The 19,778-nt window shown below is 40.5% G+C and overlaps 1 protein-coding gene across 1 annotated transcript in view; it reads left to right on the forward strand.

The window, feature by feature from the left end:
• The window catches only part of PKHD1 (PKHD1 ciliary IPT domain containing fibrocystin/polyductin), a 432,943-nt gene that overhangs the window by 79,021 nt on the left and 334,144 nt on the right, over positions 1–19,778 (forward strand). Inside the window, 2 exon segments of the mRNA XM_036869192.1 lie at positions 1,869–2,088; positions 12,015–12,165. Coding sequence (XP_036725087.1) covers positions 1,869–2,088; positions 12,015–12,165 — 371 coding nt within the window.

Raw genomic sequence — 19,778 nt, forward strand, 5'->3', positions numbered from 1 at the left:
TTGACTTTTCCATGAGGCATGAAAAGCTAAAGTGATTAAGGTCGCACAGCTATTTTGTGGCAGAACCTTGAGTAAAATCCATGGATTCTGATCCCCAACGCTGGGCACTTTTCATAATCCACCTTATCAATTTGCATCCACCTAATCACCCATAATGAGTTCATTATTTTATAGGTGTTAAGCCTGTTTTTATTTGCCCCAGGGCTTACTAACTGGAAAGTTCTCATGTTTCCTCTATCCATACAAGACTCTTACTTTCCAGACATTGTAATTGCTGTAATTCTTTGGGAACATAGTCACAGAACCTACTATGTGTTGGGTGCTTTGGAATATACCAGCAATAATAATACTATTTGGGTGTGATTGAATAACGGCAAACCCTCTCATGTACTTGTCTTATCCCTTGCTGCATGCAGCCCTGTGATGTAGGCAGGCCTCTTAGCTTCAAGCTCATAGCCCTTGATAAAATGTGTTACGTACCTGCATGAACAAGCTAGCTGCAGAGGTAGAAGGCTAGAGAAAATTTTTCTTTTCTATTTTATTAAGGTTTTCAGGCAGAGATGCTCCCAAACCATCTCATGTAGAGATTTGTTCATCCTCCTGTTAAAGGTTATTGCCAGTCTGGCTTGGTGATGCTTTTTACATCGTGTCTCATGACCTGGAAAGAAGTGTTCTCAGGGTCAGAGGGCTTCAAATCATTGCTATTCTTCTTTATGAAATGTTAATAGTCATAACTCTATGAGAATCAAGAACTTCTGTTAATCAAGAGATCCCATAAAGAGAATGAAAAGTCTAGCCACAAATCTGGAGAAGGTATTAGTAAGCATATAACCTCTGTAGGATTAGTACCCAGAATATAAAACTCACAAATCAATAAGGAAAAGATAAGCATTCCAATAGATAAAAAGGCAAATGACAGAAATGGGAATTTCATAGAAGGGAAAATATGTTATTACTAAACATATAAAAACTTGCTCAACCTAGAAAGTAATGATGAAAATTCAAATTAAGGCCACAGTGAGATGCTGTTGTATACTCACTGGACTGGCCAAAATTAAGAGTCTGATAATCCCAAGTGCTGACAATTATGTGGGTTACTGGGAAGTTATAAATATAGGTGGTAGGAACGTGAAATGACACAACCACTTTGGATACAACATGGCACTGTCTTGTAAGGTTGAACTTGCACCTACCCTATGAGTAGACAATTTTCTTAGAGGCATATACCCTAGAGAAAATTCCTTACATGTTTGTAGTAGCAAAACCTGGGAATTACCCAAAAGTCCATTGGTGACAGAATAGGTAAATATATTGTAGTACTTTCATGGAATGCAGTGTTGAACAGCAGTGAAAATGTTTGAACAACAGTTACATGCAATAATAGGGCTAAATCTTGGAAACATAATATCGAGTGAAGAAAGCAGGTCTAAGGATATTATGCCATGTAGTCTATTTTCTAAAGTTCAACAAGAAGTAAAATTCAACAATCTCCTGTTTAGGATACAAACCCACGTGAGAAAACTATTGAAAAAATGCAAGTGTTTGTTTCTGAGAATGAGGAGGAAGTGGGTAGACTTGGCCAGGAGCACATAGACTGGAGAGCATCTTGACGGTGTTGGCTTATGTTGGCTGAATTTATGGTACATTCACATGAGTTTTCTGACTAGATGATTCATATTTTACAAAAACATGATTTGTATCTTCTGTATGAATTATGTATACATAATACACTTTTAAGAAGAGTAAATGAATAAGTTTATTTTCCTATTGGTCAAGGGAAAACACATGGGCTTGGTTGATGTAACAAAGTAAGGCCTTTAGTTCTTTCTGTGGTTATTACCTAACCCAACGTTGACCATTTCATGCAGTGTCCTTGGCTTTCCTGTGTGGCCTGAGGCCTGCGGAGGAGAACTGTGAGACCTCTGGCTGCAGCTACGTGCAGTGCGATTTGACTGTCGCTGTGGGGACAGAGAGCCTGCCTGAATCATGGCCTTATTTCTACACCTGTGAAGAGAGTTCCCGATGCATCTGTGCACAAGATCGTTGGACAGAGTTCGTCTTTCCGTCTTTCTCAGGCCTCTTCATCAGGTAACCCAGTCCTCTCCCTCCCTGACCTTCCCCACGAATGCACAGCCAGTGAATTAATGGAATTCTCAGGAACTGCAGGCTGTGTGGACATGGCCCTGGGGCCAACCCTCTTGTTGGAGGGACTGTTCCATTGTGGATTCCAGCCAGCCTGCATATCAAAGAGTCTCCTGTCTTTTCAAGTGTTCAAGAGAACATCTGAAAAATCTGCCCAGTAAACAGCCTGCTTTGTTCTTGCTTAGATTTTAATATTTATCTTCTGATCCAAAGCAACATCTGGTGAATGCCAATGGGGGAAAAAGATTAGACATTATGAAAAACAGAAGGCTCTTTTCCCGTTTCCTTTTTCTTTTCTTTCCAAACAGATTCACAAGTATGAGAAAAAGTCATAGAGAAATCCAGCAGATTGTACAATGTTTATTCAGAAGAAAGGGGGATGCATGGGCCGAAGGACTGTAGATCTAGGATTTAGAAGCCATAAGCTTATAAGTTTTTGAACTTAAAAAACAAACAAATAAATACCACAACTTTCCAGGTAAAAATCCCCTTTTCTAAACACATTTTAAAAAAAGTGTGGCCCTGTAGGTTGCTCTAGATGACCTTCATTTCTGCAAGCAGCTCCCTTTCTGTGAAGTGTGATATTTCAGTGCTGAATGTGGCCCTGCGTCCTTCTTTATTTCTTATCTAGATAGAGTGGTTACATCCGATTATTTAATGAAGGCCTCCTTCCCCATTAAAAAATAAAACTAAACAAGACCAACTACCCAGAGGAAAAGCGAGAACCAGCCCTTTCCATGGCAGTCGGAATTTCTGATGTCCTAAGGCAGCCCGTGTTTGTTTGTTTATTTATTTACTTTTTAACATCTTTATTGGAGTATAATTGCTTTACAATGGTGTGTTAGTTTCTGCTTTATAACAAAATGAATCAGCTATACATATACATATATCCCCATATCTCCTCCCTCTTGCATCTCCTCCCACCCTCCCTATCCCACCACTCTAGGTGGTCGCAAAGCACCGAACTGATCTCCCTGTGCTATGTGGCTACTTCCCACTAGCTATCTATTTTACATTTGGTCGTATATATAAGTCCATGCCACTCTCTCACTTTGTCCCAGCTTACCCTTCCCCCTCCCTGTGTCCTCAAGTCCATTCTCCACATCTGCGTCTTTATTCCTGTCCTGCCCCTAGGTTCTTCAGAACCATTTGTTTTGTTTTTTTTTAGATTCCATATATATGTGTTAGCATATGGTATTTGGTTTCTCTTTCTGACTTACTTTGCTCTGTATGACAGACTCTAGGTCCATCCACCTCACTACAAATAACTCAATTTTGTTTCTTTTTATGGCTGAGTAATATTCCATTGTATATATGTGCCATATCTTCTTTATCCATTCATCTGTCAGTGGACACTTAGGTTGCTTCCATGTCCTAGCTGTTGTAAATAGTGCTTCAATGAACATTGTGGTACAGGACTCTTTTTGAATTATGGTTTTCTCAGGGTGTATGCCCAGTAGGGGGATTGCTGGGTCATTTGGTAGTTCTATTTTTAGTTTTTTAAGGAACCTCCCTACTGTTCTCCATAGTGGCTGTATCAATTTACATTCCCACCAACAGTGCAAGACGGTTTCCTTTTCTGCACACTCTTTCCAGCATTTCTTGTTTGTAGATTTTTTGATGATGGCCATTCTGACCGGTGTGAGGTGATACCTCATTGTAGTTTTGATTTGCATTTCTCTAATGATTAGTGATGCTGAGCATCCTTTCATGTGTTTGTTGGCAATCTGTATATCTTCTTTGGAGAAATGTCTATTTAGGTCTCCTTCCCATTTTTGTTTGGGTTGTGTGTTTTTTGATATTGAGCTGCATGAGCTGCTTGTATATTTTGGAGATTAATCCTTTGTCAGTTGCTTCGTTGGCACATATTTTCTCCCATTCTGAGGGTTGTCTTTTCGTCTTGTTTATGGTTTTCTTTGCTGTGCAAAAGCTTTTAAGTTTCATTAGGTCCTATTTGTTTATTTTTGTTTTTATTTCCATTTCTCTAGGAGGTGGGTCAAAGAGGATCTTGCTGTGATTTATGTCATAGAGTGTTCTGCCTATGTTTTCCTCTAAGAGTTTTATAGTGTCTGACCTTACACTTAGGTCTTTAATCCATTTTGAGTTTATATTTGTGTAGGGTATTAGGGAGTGTTCTAATTTCATTCTTTTACATGTAGCCGTCCAGTTTTCCCAGCACCACTTACTGAAGGGGCTGTCTTTTCTGCATTGTATATTCTTGCCTCCTTTATCAAAGATAAGGTGACCATAGGTGCATGGGTTTATCTCTGGGCTTTCTATCCTGTTCCATTGATCTATATTTCTGTTTTTGTGCCAGTACCATACTGTCTTGATTACTGTAGCTTTGTAGTATGGTCTGGTCAGGGAGCCTGATTCTTCCAGCTCTGGTTTTCTTTCTCAAGATTGCTTTGGCTATTCCATACAAATTGTGCAATTTTTTGCTCTAGTTCTGTGAAAAATGCCATTGTAGTTTGATAGGGATTACATTGAATCTGTAGATTGCTTGCGAAGTATAGTCATTTTCACAATGTTGATTCTTCCAATCCAAGAACATGGTATATCTCTCCATCTGTTTTTATCATCTTTACTTTCTTTCATCAGTGTCTTATAGTTTTCTGCATACAGATCTTTTGTCTCCTTAAGTAGGTTTATTCCTAGGTATTTTATTCTTTTTGTTGCAATGGTAAATGGGAGCGTTTCCTTAATTTCTCTTTCAGATTTTTCATCATTGGTGTATAGGAATGCAAGAGATTTCTGTGCGTTAATTTTGTATCCTGATACTTTACCAGATTCATTGATTAGCTCTAGGAGTTTTCTGGTAGCATCTTTAGGATTCTCTATGTATAGTATCATGTCATCTGCAAACAGTGACAGTTTTACTTCTTCTTTTCTGATTTGGATTCCTTCTATTTCTTTTCGTCTCTGATTGCTGTGGCTAAAACTTCCAAAACTATGTTGAATAATAGTGGTGAGAGTGGACAACCTTGTCTTGTTCCTGATCTTAGTGGAAATGGTTTCAGTTTTTCACCATTGAGATTGATGTTGGCTGTGTGTTTGTCATATGTGGTCTTTATTATGTTGAGGTAAGTTCCCTCTACGCCTACTTTCTAGAGGGTTTTTATCATAAATGTGTGTTGAATTTTGTCAAAAGTTTTTCTGCATCTATTGAGATGATCATATAGTTTTTCTCCTTCAATTTGTTAATATGGTTTATCACATTGATTGATTTGCGTATATTGAAGAATCCTTGCATCCCTGGGATAAACCCTACTTGATCATGGTGTATGATCCTTTTAATGTGCTGTGGTATTCTGTTTGCTGGTATTTTGTTGAGGATTTTTGCATCTATGTTCATCAGTGATATTGGCCTGTAGTTTTCTTTCTCTGTGACATCTTTGTCTGGTTTTGGTATCAGGGTGATGGTGGCCTCATTGAATGAGTTTGGTGGTGTTCCTCCCTCTGCTATATTTTGGAAGATTTTGAGAAGGATGGGTGTTAACTCTTCTCTAAATGTTTGATAGAATTCTCCTGTGAAGCCATCTGGTCCTGGGCTTTTGTTTGTTGGAAGATTTTTAATCATAGTCTTAATTTCAGTGCTTGTGATTGGTCCGTTTATATTTTCTATTTCTTCCTGGTTCAGTCTCCGAAGGTTGTGCCTTTCTAAGAATTTGTCCATTTCTTCCAGGTTGTCCATTTTATTGGTATATAGTTGCTTGTAGTAATCTCTCATAATCCTTTGTATTTCTGCAGTGTTAGTTGTTACTTCTCCTTTTTCATTTCTAATTCTATTGATTTGAGTCTTCTCCTTTTTTTTCTTGATGCGTCTGGCTAATGGTTTATCAATTTTGTTTATCTTCTCAAAGAACCAGCTTTTAGTTTTATTGATCTTTGCTATTGTTTTCTTCATATCTTTTTCATTTATTAATTCTTCATACTTTGATCCAGCAATTTTACTTCCAGGATTTTAAGAAAACAGTTGGAAATATGTAACATTTATGAAGAACTATAGTCTTCAAAGCTTTAGATATATTAACAAAAACAGTTGAAATGAAGTAAGCGTTTAGTAATAAAGAATGAATCCAAGTGATAATATACTAAGAACCTTGAAAAACCATGGTGTAGAATATTTAACCAAAGAAGGAAATGCTTACAATATACTGAGGAGTGAAAGGTACAGGTCACAAAATAGTGCATCAATGAAATCCTGATGGTGTTTATAGTACATGTACGTGTGTCGCACAACAGGTGATTGGGAAAAACACCAGAAGGATGTATTCTAAAATGCTGATAGTGCCTAACCCTAGGGGGCTGGAGGACTGATCATATTTGTTTTCTTCATTGAGTTTTTATGTAATTTTTTCAGTGAACATGTACTAATTTAATAACCAGAAAACACAAAATAAATTATACAAGGGGTGCTAGGAATATCATGTGCTAAATGGCTTACCTTGGTTCCTCTTAAGATTGTGCTTGTGAACCCAGAGAACTACTTTCCAGGATCTTTGCAAAGAACCCATTTCCATTAAATGGTTTACCCCCCTGCCAGCCACTACCACTATGGATTTGATGTCATTTGGCAAAGACAGGCATTTGTATCTGTGGCAAATATATGCCCAGTTTGTCCATCCATCCATCCATCCATCCATCCAGTAGTTATCAAGTGTTTATTATGTTCCAGGTACTATACCAGGAGCTGGTGACTCAATGGTGAATGAGATGCAAAGTCCCTGTCCTTAAGAGTAGAGGAGGAGGCCAGACAATAAACAAGATGATCACATGTTATGATAAGGGCTATAAAGTGATAAAAAACAATGGAGGCTGCTTTTTAAAAATTTTTTAATTTCATTTTTTGTTACTATTATTTTTTAAGTTGCAGTATAGTTGATTTACAATGTTGTATTAGTTTCAGGTGTACAGCAAAGTGATTCAGTTATACAAATATATTATATATATATATATGTATATATATATATACATATATATATATATACATATATATATATATATACATATATATATATATATATATGTTCTTTTTCAGATTCTTTTCCCTTTTAGATTATTACAAGATACTGAGTATAGTTCCCTGTGCTACACAGTAGGTAGTGATATGAAATGATATTTGTCTTTCTCTATTGGGCTTACTTCACTTAGTATGATAATCTCTAGGTCCATCTATGTTGCTACAAATGGCATTATTTCATTCTTTTTTATGGTTGGGTAATATTCCACTGTGTGTGTGTGTGTGTGTGTGTGTGTGTGTGTGTGTGTGTGTGTGTGTGTATATGTCTCACATCTTCTTTATCCATTCATCTGTCAATGGACATTTAGGTTGCTTCCAGGTCTTGGCTATTGTAAATAGTGCTGCAATGAACACTGGAGTGCATGTATCTTTTTTTTTTTTCCCCCAAGGGAAAGATACTCATTTATTTATTTTTATATTTTTTTACATTTTTTTTGAATTTTATTTTACTTATATTTTTATACAGCAGGTTCTTATTAGTTATCCATTTTATACATATTAGTGTATACATGTCAATCCCAATCTCCCAATTCATCCCACCCCCACCCCCACCCCCCCTGGAGTGCATGTATCTTTTTGAATTATAGTTTTCTCTAGATATATGCCCAGGTGTGGGATCACTGGATCGGCTCAGAGGAGGTTTCTCTGAAGGAGTGCCTTTTAAGCTGAGCTAAGGACAAGTGTCATTATGGAGAGTCAGGTAGTGGGGGCAGCAAGTGCAAAGGACCCATCAAGTTTCATGAACTGTCAGAGGTCAGAAGGGCAGGAGTAGAGTAAGAAGGAGGAAAAGTGGCTCGAGAAGAGCTTGGGGAGGTATTAAGGCCTCAAAGGCCATAGTAAGGAGTTTGGATTCTATTCTGAGAACAGACTAAGTATCTTTCTAAAGTCACACAGTGAAGCCCCGGCAGTATCAGGACTGGAACCCAAGACTTCTGACTCACAGTGTACTCAGCATGATGCTGTACTATCGGCATCAGTAACAGAGCCTTGGCCGGGCTGTGTGGGTCCAGGAGACTTGAGACATAGGAAGCAATTTCAGGCTAAGTGAGGGAGACAGAATGACGGCATGTGTTTTTACTGCCTACCATAGAGAGTGCATCCAAGGAGAATATCTGCTTACTTTTGGATATGATTGGACCGACTGAAAGAGCAATAGATTGGGACTCAGGAAACTTAGGTTCTAGAACTCTCTCTGCCACCATTTGGACCAAATATTCTTATCGCATTCCCTCAAAATAAATACTTGTGTGCATGTGTGTGTGCGTGCACATCCGTATCATCTATATTTGTGTATTTCTCTATGTACATATATGTCTATAGTTAAATCTGGCCAACTGTGCTCCTTAATTTGTGGGATGATTGTGGAAGAACACATGACATAGTAATTATTAAGAAACTTTGAAATTTTGCAAATGTTAGTCCATTTTTGACATCCTGGTGTCTCTGCTCATCTTGATGATGGCTTTTTAATGAAAAAAATGTCTAGTCATATAATCTGGGCCAAAAAAAAAAGAAATATTAGCTAAAGGTTGTGAAAAAGTCTAAGCCAGCAGAAAAGGATTTTAACTCTTTCAGAGCAAAAAGAACATGATTTGTTTTCACTTTCTTCTTTTATTGGGAAACAGGGCACACAGGGTGGGAAGCAGCCTGGAAACACAGGACAATGCAAGGCAGAGTCAGGGATGCCATGGTGGCCAGGCCTACGCCTGACATCACAGAGGTGGGAAGGAGGTGGACCCTTCTATACCATGGTCACTAGTCTTTCCTGGGACGATCAGTGACCCCACTGTGACATCTGCTTCTTCTGTCGTGTGCCTACGAATGCAGGGAACAGACTGTCTCCTCCAGGAACGGCCTGGAAAGCCACAGCGACCCTTGTTACAGCATCGACCGATATCAGCAGGGTCTTCTACTGGGGGACCAGCTGTTAGAGGACTTGCTGAAGAAACAGGCTTTGTTTAATTTTTTCAGGACTCGGTCAGCTGGAGTGACCTTCCAATGGCAGGTGATATATACTGTGTTTCTGGAGTCACTAGCAAAATGGAACAATCCACTGTGAACTGGTGGGCATTGCTACAGGCAGATGAAAAGAGGGCAGGGTGACTTACCTCATTTTACCCTAACCTTTGCTGATGAAGAACCTAGAAAGGGCAGAAGAAGTCTTGTTAGGAGGTGGAAGCCCATGATCAAGAAAGGTTGTAAAGGTCACTCCTTCCCTTGAGTTCAAGTCAGTATCTTAGATCATCATATAGTGAGTATAAAAAACCTGCTCATATGAGTGAAGATCCACAGTTGGAAATGAACATGAGAGAGGAGCACAGAACAGAGAGAGGTGACAGGCAAATATTCTTTCCCTTGCCTAAGAAGCAAAAAAAGGGAATTCTGGAAAGGCAGACAACTAAGTTTACATTATCCCTGACAAAATTCCAGAATGAATTATTAATCAGATGGCTTGTGAGCCTTCAGAAATGGGAGTAGCAATCTGGGAACCGATTCACAGGGAACGAGATGGTGTGGAAAACCAACTTCATTTCCTTTCTGATGGCTTTATAAGAGATTTATGATGGCAATGGTGATGGAGAGCTTCTTAAACTATTTTAGCAACCCTCCTACCCCCCGCCCCCCAGTAGCAAAAGAAAGGTTCTAGCTGCAAAGCCCAAGGTACCCTATCACAGCATCAAGTTGAAGTCAGGTGTTTTATTTGAAAAGTCCATGTGAATTTTGCATTCTACTTCATCATATTTCCATAGGTATCTAAATATTACATTTTAATTTGAAAGTTAAATTACTTTGCTTTGCTTTTCTGAATCTTTGCATGCAACTGACACTCCAGGAGCAAATGCCGTGTTTATCCTGTGGCTTTGTCTACCCCTGGACGATGGCTCAGCTAAATGGATGTGTAGCTACATTACAGGCTCAGATTCAAAATGTATTTGAGCAATGGGTCCACATCAGTGAGACGACCCGTAACAACGAGTGTAAATTCCCACATTGACATTTCAACAATAATACCACCTATGTCACTACCACCTAAAACTATAACAAGAACTGACTTTATCGGACACTTCCTTGCACCAGATTCTGGACAGGTCATTTTGTAGGCTTCATTTTGCTCCATCCCCCAAACACCTCTTTAAAAGAGGGTCTTTATGATTAGTAACTTCATTTTATAAACGTGGAAAACAAAGCTTAGAGAGTCATGTCTTCAACAATGTCAGATGGATGGTAAATATCTGCTTGGGGATTCGAATCTAGCTGGTTGGCTTTCAAGCCTCACTTCTGCATTATAATGCTTCTCAGAAAATCGGCTGAACAAATGCAGCATGGTGAAATCCTCAGGTAATTGTGGCTCTGAGACTTTGAGTTCACCACCATCTTAATTTAAGCTTAGGGGCTACAAAACGAACACAGTATTAGGTGCCATGGTGGGGAGGGCTTCGATAAAGGGAGACCACAGCCTCAATGGTCAGCCAAACTGGGCTGCACAATATTAACATATTGACAATCTACAGTAGGTCTAGAAGACAGTGAGTATGGAAGTCATGTCTTGGGTGGATATGGAGCTGGGAATGTTTTAGCATGAAGACGAGATGAAGTAGATGTGATAGTTATTCTGCTCATTATTTCTAGCAAAGTGTGGGAGAAACCATTTCGACATTGATTTGAAAAAAGATGTTCTAGTTGGACATGAGTTATAGTTTCTCAAGCAGTGACCTTTTGCCCTTTTCATCACCAATCCTTGTCTTCCCGTGGGATATGCCAACTTCGTGGTGATGTCCCATCAGCATCTCAAAACTTGGGAGTACTGCTCTAGGAGATGGGACCCCTTGGATTCTCATCTCGGAGTTGCCTTATTTTTGTGTTTGACTTTATGCAAATCCCCAGATCTCTTTCAGTTACATTTTTTATGCCTCTACCTAATTTACCGGCTGAAATGAGATCATACATATGAAACTGTTAAAAAGTGTAAAACATCATGCATTATTATAACTAATAATCTTGGAGCTAGTTGCAATAATGCCTAAAGCCAGGATTATTCTTGAGTAAATATCACACCTGTTGGGGGCCATACCCTGCAAACTCCATGCTCTCCTCTCCTCTGGACCACATATTTTTAGACATTCAGTAATGCTACACTGCAGTTTTTCATTTTAAATCCAGTCTGGTTTCTCTCCTTAAAGCAAGAGGACTTTTAAAGCAAGTGGCTGGTAGTATAACTGGCACATATATCGAATCTCCTTAGTCTGGGCGGTTAAGTAAGTTTAATTAATTTACTAAGTTAATGTTCCACTGCTAGCAACAGAGCCTCATTGCCATCAGCTGGGGAGAGGGAATTGAAAGCCTAAATGAGCTCATTTTTTCACAGTTGGAATTAGGGACCAGTTAGCCAGTCGTGTGGGTTTTCCAATTTCTCCATCTGCCCTGGGGGGATTCAGGCAATTCACTCCCCCATCACTGAGTGTAAGAACAGGAAGAGGGAAGGGGAAAAGAAAAAAAAATTTTTTTCCCAACATTTGCTTCCATTTTTGGAACTGGAAGTATTATCTGTGCATTGCTTCTTTGGTTGGGTTTGGAGAAGCTTTTGCTAATGTTCCTGATAGAGCTGGAAAAGAGAAAGGCCTCAGTGAAAGATATTTACCATGTGCATTTTCATTGCAGGGTGTGCAGATAAAGGGAAAACAAATAAACAATAAAAGAATGGAAACAAAATTACAGAAATTTGCAAAATTTGACAAATGGTGGCCTGTAGTTGCCACAAGCTAATGGCTTGCAATGATTAATAAGAGTAAAAATAATTGCATTTCATTAAGATTGATGACACCCCATTTAACCTCCCCTCTCATTTCAGCCCTAAAGTGGAAAGAGATGAAGTTCTCATCTATAATAGCTCCTGTACCATTACCATGGAAACTGAGGCAAAGATGGAGTGTGAGACGCCTAATCAGCCAATTACCGCCAAGATTACTGAGATACAGAAAAGCTGGGGCCAGAACACTCAGGTATAATCAAATCTTTTTTACAGACTGATTCAAACAGCTCAAATTAAATTTGTAATATTGTGTACATTAAAAAAACAATTTAGCCCAAATGGCAGCGATATATAATATTAAATGCTCTCAAACTTTGAGGAGCTGGTCTAATGCACAGCATCTGAATTCATAGTTAACTATGGTTAATCATATATTTTCTCAAAAATAAATGAGTGCTGCCTGGGCTCTTTTAAAGCAAATTCTGAACAGATAATCTCAGCATTTTGTCCTGCTTTCCGTGAGCATGTTTGAAAGAAGCTCTCAGTGGTTTATTTCTCCATGAAATAAATGGCCTACAATTTAACCAGGCCCTTCTGGAAGGTTTCCAAATCACTCAGCCATCCTCAGTTGGTGGGATGGCAGTGTCTCCTGGTCCATCCCGTTCATCTCTGTGCCAAGTAGAGCAGAGTGGAAACTTCTACTTCTGAGGGGATGCCGTGGAAATTAGGACCGAATAGGGAAAAGGTCTGTGGGGTCATCTGGTCCAGCCTCCCTACCTCACCCATCCATTTTTAAATCATCTTAGCCACCCCTCCAAGTGGGTTTTGTAAGAATGTGTCCTTAAAAGTCCCTTGTGGGAGATTCCACAGCCTTCCAGGGAGTTTTCGAAAATTGAAATCAGAGGCAAAGGGCTCTTTGGAAATGTATCAGATAATCTTTTACAACTCTCCAGGCTTCTCATGGTACACAGATAAAAAATAATATTTATTGAGCACCTACTCCCTTAGGTGTCTTTCTCTTTATGAAAGCGATCCTCAGATCTCCCTCTTTTGTCTCTTTTATTGGAACAAACGTTTATTGAGCACCTATTAAGTGCCACACGCCATCGGAGACCCTCACATGAATGCTGCTCCGATGAAACCTTTGCAATCCCAAACTGTACCTCCTGGGTTCGCGAGGCCTGTTTTTCTATAACTTTTAGGCTGGTGCTGAAAAAACATGCAGTTACAAATAACGTGATTTTTCTGTCCGTTCTAAGCTGTTCCCTGTCTGCCTTTCCATCCCCCCCCCCTCCCCCGGGGTCTCCCTGTCCATCCTATTACCTCCCAGGCTTTTCACACCCCTTTCCCAAACCTTCAGGTTGTTGCACAGGGCTGTTGCTTCTTCCTTCATTGTGTCCCCCCCTGCCAAATTCACCTCTTCCTTTCAGTGTCCTGATAGCTTTAATTCTTTATCTGCAGCACTATGGTCCCCTAATCACAGCCTCCTCTTCATGCCCGTGCCCCTTCTCAGCAGTTGGCTGGCAGTGATGTCTCAAAGGTTTACTGCAGTGAGCGAGGCTGCTGAATTAGCATCGAATTGTAGAAAGAGAGCTGTGGGCTGAAGACTAGCTGTGGGACACTGAGCATTCTTTAAGGCTTTCCGGGCTTCAGTTTCCACCTGGGGAATAATAAGCTGGGTTGTTAGGGCGCACATCTGAGCAAATGCCGGTGACAGGGAGGGAGAGGCAGCTAGCACAGGGGTTAGGGGTGGGCTTTGAGCTGGACTGCTGGGACTGGAATACATCAGTTGCTCCCTGGGGGACTTCAGGCAACTTAGCCCCTCTGTGCATCACTTTTCTCATCTGTAAAGTGGGGAGAATAATGGTACCCCACCCCCCCCAAGTAGGGTTGGTATGAGGATTCTAGCATGTGAGCCGCTGTGAACTGCACCTCACACACAGTAAATGTCCAATGTTGGTTGCTCTTGTCCATGCTCATTTGCTAGTCTCAGTGCTAGAAAATGATACAGGATCATTTCTCCGTAGTGCTTGCTGCTTTGACCAGATCATTGCACTTCTCAGATTTCATTGAATTTCCCATCATCTCAAAGACTAATTTTGAGGTTTTTGGGGGCCTTAAATGTCTGTCATCTTTAAATGTTTATACAGCATGTATTTATTGAGTTCCAATCATGTTCAAGGTCCTCTACTATGAAAGAGAAAAAAAAATGTGGAAAGAGACCCCAGTTTATGGGACAGTAGGGAAGACAGGTCGTGTATGGAGGTAGGTGAGGTTCAAAGAAGGACATGAAGAGTCAGTTCATCACAGTTGGATGTAATGTTGGACACCATCCGACCAGTGCCTCAGCAAGGGATGAGTTAACTGAGGTCCATAAAGAGAGGTGACCTGATAAATGACACAGCTGTAACTTGGCAACATAACCCATGCAGCCATAAGTCATTGTGGAGGAAATAAGCCAATTAATCTTTAGGAACCAGAGGGGCATGTGTCTAAACCTACTAGGCTAATGTCAGTGCCTAGGAAACTCCAGTCCTGGGATGTATGGTTGTCCCATAGATGTTGGGAAGTCTGGGGACCTTAGGTACACAATTGCCTTTTCTGGGTCTGGGAAGAACCAACACTGCCAGTTGCTTTATCAGGACTAGAGTTCTGGTCTCTAGGTCCAAGTATTATGTGAGAACCTTGGAACACTAGTTCCATAAAAAGTTAATAAGTATTCTGGGATAAAAGGGTTCTAAACTCAAATACATTTATGAAAGTTGGGTTAAATATATATATATAAAACATATATATATATGTTTATTGAGAGCATTCAGTATATGAATATATAATGTAAAATTCTAGGAGAGGGCTGTAGTGTGGAGTATTACCTGAACTTGTTTGTCCACAGAGCCCTTTATTCCCAGAATTTCTTTGGGGGCTGGTATCCGTCCTGCTGCCCTCACTTTGGGAACTGTTGCCCATGCCATGCTCTTCCCCCTACCCTAGAGTGGAGGGTCAGAGGTGGGAAAGGTTACCTTCAGATGGGGCAGTCAACTGAAGGTAAGTAGGTAGCATTTGTATTATGCCAGGAAGGATGGGCAGGGTTCAGGCAGGTGAGGATGCAGAGGAAAGGTATTTTTGGTGGCGAAACCAGGATGCACAAGGCACTGAGGCAAGAGCCCACAGGAATAGTGTGAAGAGCATGGTGTATATGAAGGGGACTAGTGAGTCGTAGGTTTGGAAAGATGGGCTAGGATGAGATTGTGATGGCAGGTTCAGCGTTTTGTCCTTTAATTCATCAGGTGACAAGTAGTCCTCAAGGAGTTACTGCCAGATCCCAGGCGTGCTTTAGTCACACTGGTCTGGTAGCTGGGTGTGGGGTGCCCTGGGAAACCGAGGGGAGATGGGTGAGAGGTAATCGAAGGAGGGAAGTGGCAGAGGGAGTGGAGGGTAGGGGGCACATGCAGTAGTCAGCACTCGATAACTTGTGTTCAGCAAAGTGTTCAGAGAGATTGAAAATTCAGTGTGGGAGGTGGGAAAATTATGGGTCAGTTTTCCCAGTGGTCTTTTCAGATGTTTGAAGTATATCTATATATCTATATCTATATATCTATATCTATATATCCATGCTCTTGATTCCAGAATTGTAATCTCCAGCCCAGAACTGTTTCCTGAACTTTCGATTCCCAGACTTCATTGCCTCCTGGCCTCTTCACTTGGATACCGAAATGGCATCTCAAGTCTAACAGGTTCTGAGTTGAACTCCTGATCTCCACTGCTGCTCTCCCCTAGCGCCTCTTCCCCCCACCATAGTCCTGAACTGAGTTGATGGCAGCTTTTCAGTTGCTCAGGCCGTGGAGGCATCCTTGATCTTCCGAATCCCATGTCAGACCCATCAGGAAATTCTGTTGTCTGTACCTTTCATCTGACTGCTTTGTAGCAAGTCTACGGCTGTCACCTCCTCCATCATCTACTGATGATTACAGAGCTGGTCTCCCTGCCTCTCCCTCTGCCTCCCCTTTCAGTCTATTCTAATGGAGCCCCAGTGACCCTTTCCAAATATGTCAGGTAATTACACTCCTCTCAAAACCTTTCCGTGGCTCCCAAATTCTCTCTCAATAAAAGCAAGTCCTTACACTTATCTAAAGGGCCATTCTCTGCACCAGCTTCCCACCTCCAACTCCTCTTTGGCTTCACCTCTTGTTTCTGTCACCTGTACCTGGTCTGTCCAGGCCCAGCAGCTCCCTGCTGTTCCTGGAACACGCCAGGCTCACTTCCACACTGAAACTTTTGCATCTGCTCTTCCTTCTGCTTAAAATACTGTCTCCTCCTTAAAATACTGTCTTCTGCTTAAAATACTGTCTCTTTTTCTTTTTTAAATTGAAGTATAGTTGATTTACAATATTGTGTTAGTTTCAGGAGTACAGCAAAGTGATTTGGTTATACACACACACACACACATATATGTATGTATATATATATATTCTTTTTCAGATTCTTTTCCATTATAGGTTATTACAAGATAATATAGTTCCCCGTAAATCCTTGTTATTTATCTATTTTATATATAGTAGTGTGTATCTGCGAATCCCAAACTCCTAATTTATCCTTCTCCCTCCCTCCTTCCCCTTTGGTAACCGTAAGTTTGTTTTCTATGTCTGTGAGTCTGTTTCTGTTTTGTAAACAAGTTCATTTGTGTTATTTTTTAGATTCCACATATAAGTGGTATTTGTCGATGGACATTTAGGTTGCTTCCACGTCTTGGCTATTGTGAATAGTGCTGCTGTGAACGTTGGGGTGCATGTGTCTTTTCAAATTCGAGTTTCATCTTTTCCAGATATATGCCTAGGAGTGGGGTCACTGGATCATATGGCAACTCTACTATTTTTAGTTTTTAAGGAACCTCGATACTGTTCTCCATAGTGGCTGCACCAATTTACATTCCCACCAACAGTGTAGAAGTGTTCCTCCATTCTCCATACCCTCTTCAGCATTTATTATTTGTAGACTTTTTGATGATAGCCATTCTGACTGGTGTGAGGTGATACCTCATTGTAGTTTTGATTTGCATTTCTCTAATAATTAGCAATGTTGAGCATCTTTCCCCATCCCTTTTCAAGAACAACCCTCTGTTTTAACTTTTTGCTGAAATGTTACTTCCTCAATGAAGTCTACTTTTACCACGCTACTTAAAGTTACAACCCAGTGCTGCTCACTCCATATATCATGCCTACAATTTTCCTTAGTCTGTTTTATTTTTTCCATAGTCCTTATCACCTGCTAATATATTATGTAAGATACTAATTTATTATGTTTATTGTTTTGCATCTGACTTTTCTTGCTAGAACATGATCTCCAGGAAGGCAGAAATGTTTACCTGCTTTGTTTGCTGATGTACCCCAACTGCCTAGAACAGAGCCTGAATCAGTTGTACAAATGAACAATATAGAAATACAAATAAAGGCAGTTAAAAGAAGCCTTCTCACATGTTGCTTCTCCAATTCCATCCCCTGAAGATTCTGTCTGAAAGGAGACACACACACACACTCACACACACTGGTGTACATACACTCATTTGCACACAAAGATGTTATTACGTCATTAATATTGTTCTTCGACTTGTATTTTTAAAAAACCTATTGACACTCTAGGGTATCAGCTCCTTGAAAAGAAGAATTTTGTTTTGTCACTGCTGTTTCCCAAAGCTTAGAACTATGCCTAATACACAGCAGATCCTGTTAAAAATTATTGAATGGACGAATGGATTTATGAATGAGTGAATGCATCATGGTCATCTTTCCATTTTAGCGCAGGTGCATTTGTCTCTTCTTCAGAAGACATTGATTATACCTACTATGTATCGCCGTGGTACATGAAACAAGAGAAAAGATATTGGAAAAAGCAAAAATCTAAGAGTGCTGGAAAACACAATAAGGTGCCATAAGACAGCCAGAGGTTTTGAGGGATTTCTGAAGGATAAAGAGTGGATTGGGTTGGATGGGTAGAGAAATCACAGCAGAATAAACACAATGCAAAGCCAGTTTAGAGAAAATGGATAGAAAGAGTCAGCTATACTTTTCAATGGAGCTCCAGGAGAAATTCCAAACTTGAGAGTCATATAGGGCAGATATCAGGGTAACTGAAGAAAGGATTGCTTGGGAGAACTACTAGGGCCATTTCCCTTCCTTTTCCCTCTCCCTTTCTTTTTCTCTGTCCCTGTGTACTCAGAGTGGTGGCTCTGTGGCTCTCAAGACAAAGTCTTAAGAGCAGCTCACAAAGCAAAAAGGGGATTATTTGCTTGGGGACAGGAGATGGGTACGGTCCTTTGTGAGTATTAGGATCTTTGTTAAACTTGGCCAAACCCAAGGCAACTCTGAAACTCCAGGACAGACTCAGGGAAAGAAGGAAGAAAAGGGCAGGGAAAGCAGCGTTCTCCTCATTTCTGCCTTGAAGGAATCCCTTTACTTTCCCTCCACTCATCCAGATGTTTCACCTAGCAATTTCAGTTGTGATAACTTGAAGAGGTTTCTCTGAACATCTGATCTGCCATATCAGTGGAAAAAGAAGTTGGAAACAGTGCTATTAAAGTTATCTGGGAGATGATTTTAAACCTAGAATCCTATACCCTGTCAAATACTATTTGGAACAGAAACAGAATGAAGACATGTATGCTATACAAAATTGAGAACGTTTATCACCCCCGTGCACGCTCTGAAAAATCACATGCTCTGGCAAACCATAAAATGAATCCAAGGATGAAGATGATATGAGAAACAAGAAACAGTAATGAACAAAGAACCTGAAAATAGCAAAACCGGAGTAAAAATTGTTGAAAATATGGCTGTGAAGCTTAACGTAGTTAACAATGAACTCTTAGCCAAACTGAGGCAGGGACCTCCTGTTTCAAGTAGATATAATAAAAGGAGGACAAGAGGGCTTCCCTGGTGGCGCAGTGGTTGAGAATCTGCCTGCTAATGCAGGGGACACGGGTTCGAGCCCTGGTCTGGGAAGATCCCACATGCCGCGGAGCAACTAAGCCCGTGAGCCACAACTACTGAGCCTGCGCGTCTGGAGCCTGTGCTCCGCAACAAGAGAGGCCGCGACAGTGAGAGGCCCGCGCACCGCGATGAAGAGTGGCCCCCGCTTGCCGCAACTAGAGAAAGCCCTCGCACAGAAACGAAGACCCAACACAGCCAAAAATAAATATAAAAATAAATAAATAAATAAAAAAAGATTACTATTTAAAAAAAAAAAAAAAAGGAGGACAAGAAACAGAGACATAAACCTCCCTTTTTGATAAAATGAGATTTTTGTAGCACATGCCCAGCATTATGTGAAGATGGAAAGTATATGGGAGAATGCGGATGACTTCATGGGGAGGAGGAAAGCCAAAATTAAGTTCCTGCAAAGGGACGTTTAGATAAAAAGCAAGGCAGTTTGCTCTACTGGGCCCTAGAAGAGCTTTGGATTTAGAGAAATTTAGGTACCAGGAAACGGTCATGAGGCAGGAAGGGGTTGTTTGAAATCCTCAATAAAGAGTGTCTAGAGCCCAGGACCTTGCTATTGGTGCACCCAAGCAGACATCTCTTTCCTACTCCTTCCTCCAGGAAGCAGGGGCATAATTTACGAACAGATTGTATTAATTAGGTGCCTGATATCAAGCACAGGGGAGGAGGGGATGGAGAATCTCGAAGATGACTGGAAGATCTGGTTACTCTTTTAAGAGAGGTCAACCTCCCCCGACCCCGCACGAAATTCTGTCCTTTGCCCCCAGCTCCAGCATCCTGGCAATTCATGTTCTATTCTTTCCAGAAAGGAGACTAAAAGATACTTTTCTGGAGCAATTAAACCAGAGTAAAGACCCACAGATTTGGACAT

The sequence above is a fragment of the Balaenoptera musculus genome, chromosome 11 (assembly GCF_009873245.2).
Source record: "Balaenoptera musculus isolate JJ_BM4_2016_0621 chromosome 11, mBalMus1.pri.v3, whole genome shotgun sequence".
NCBI lineage: Eukaryota > Metazoa > Chordata > Mammalia > Artiodactyla > Balaenopteridae > Balaenoptera > Balaenoptera musculus.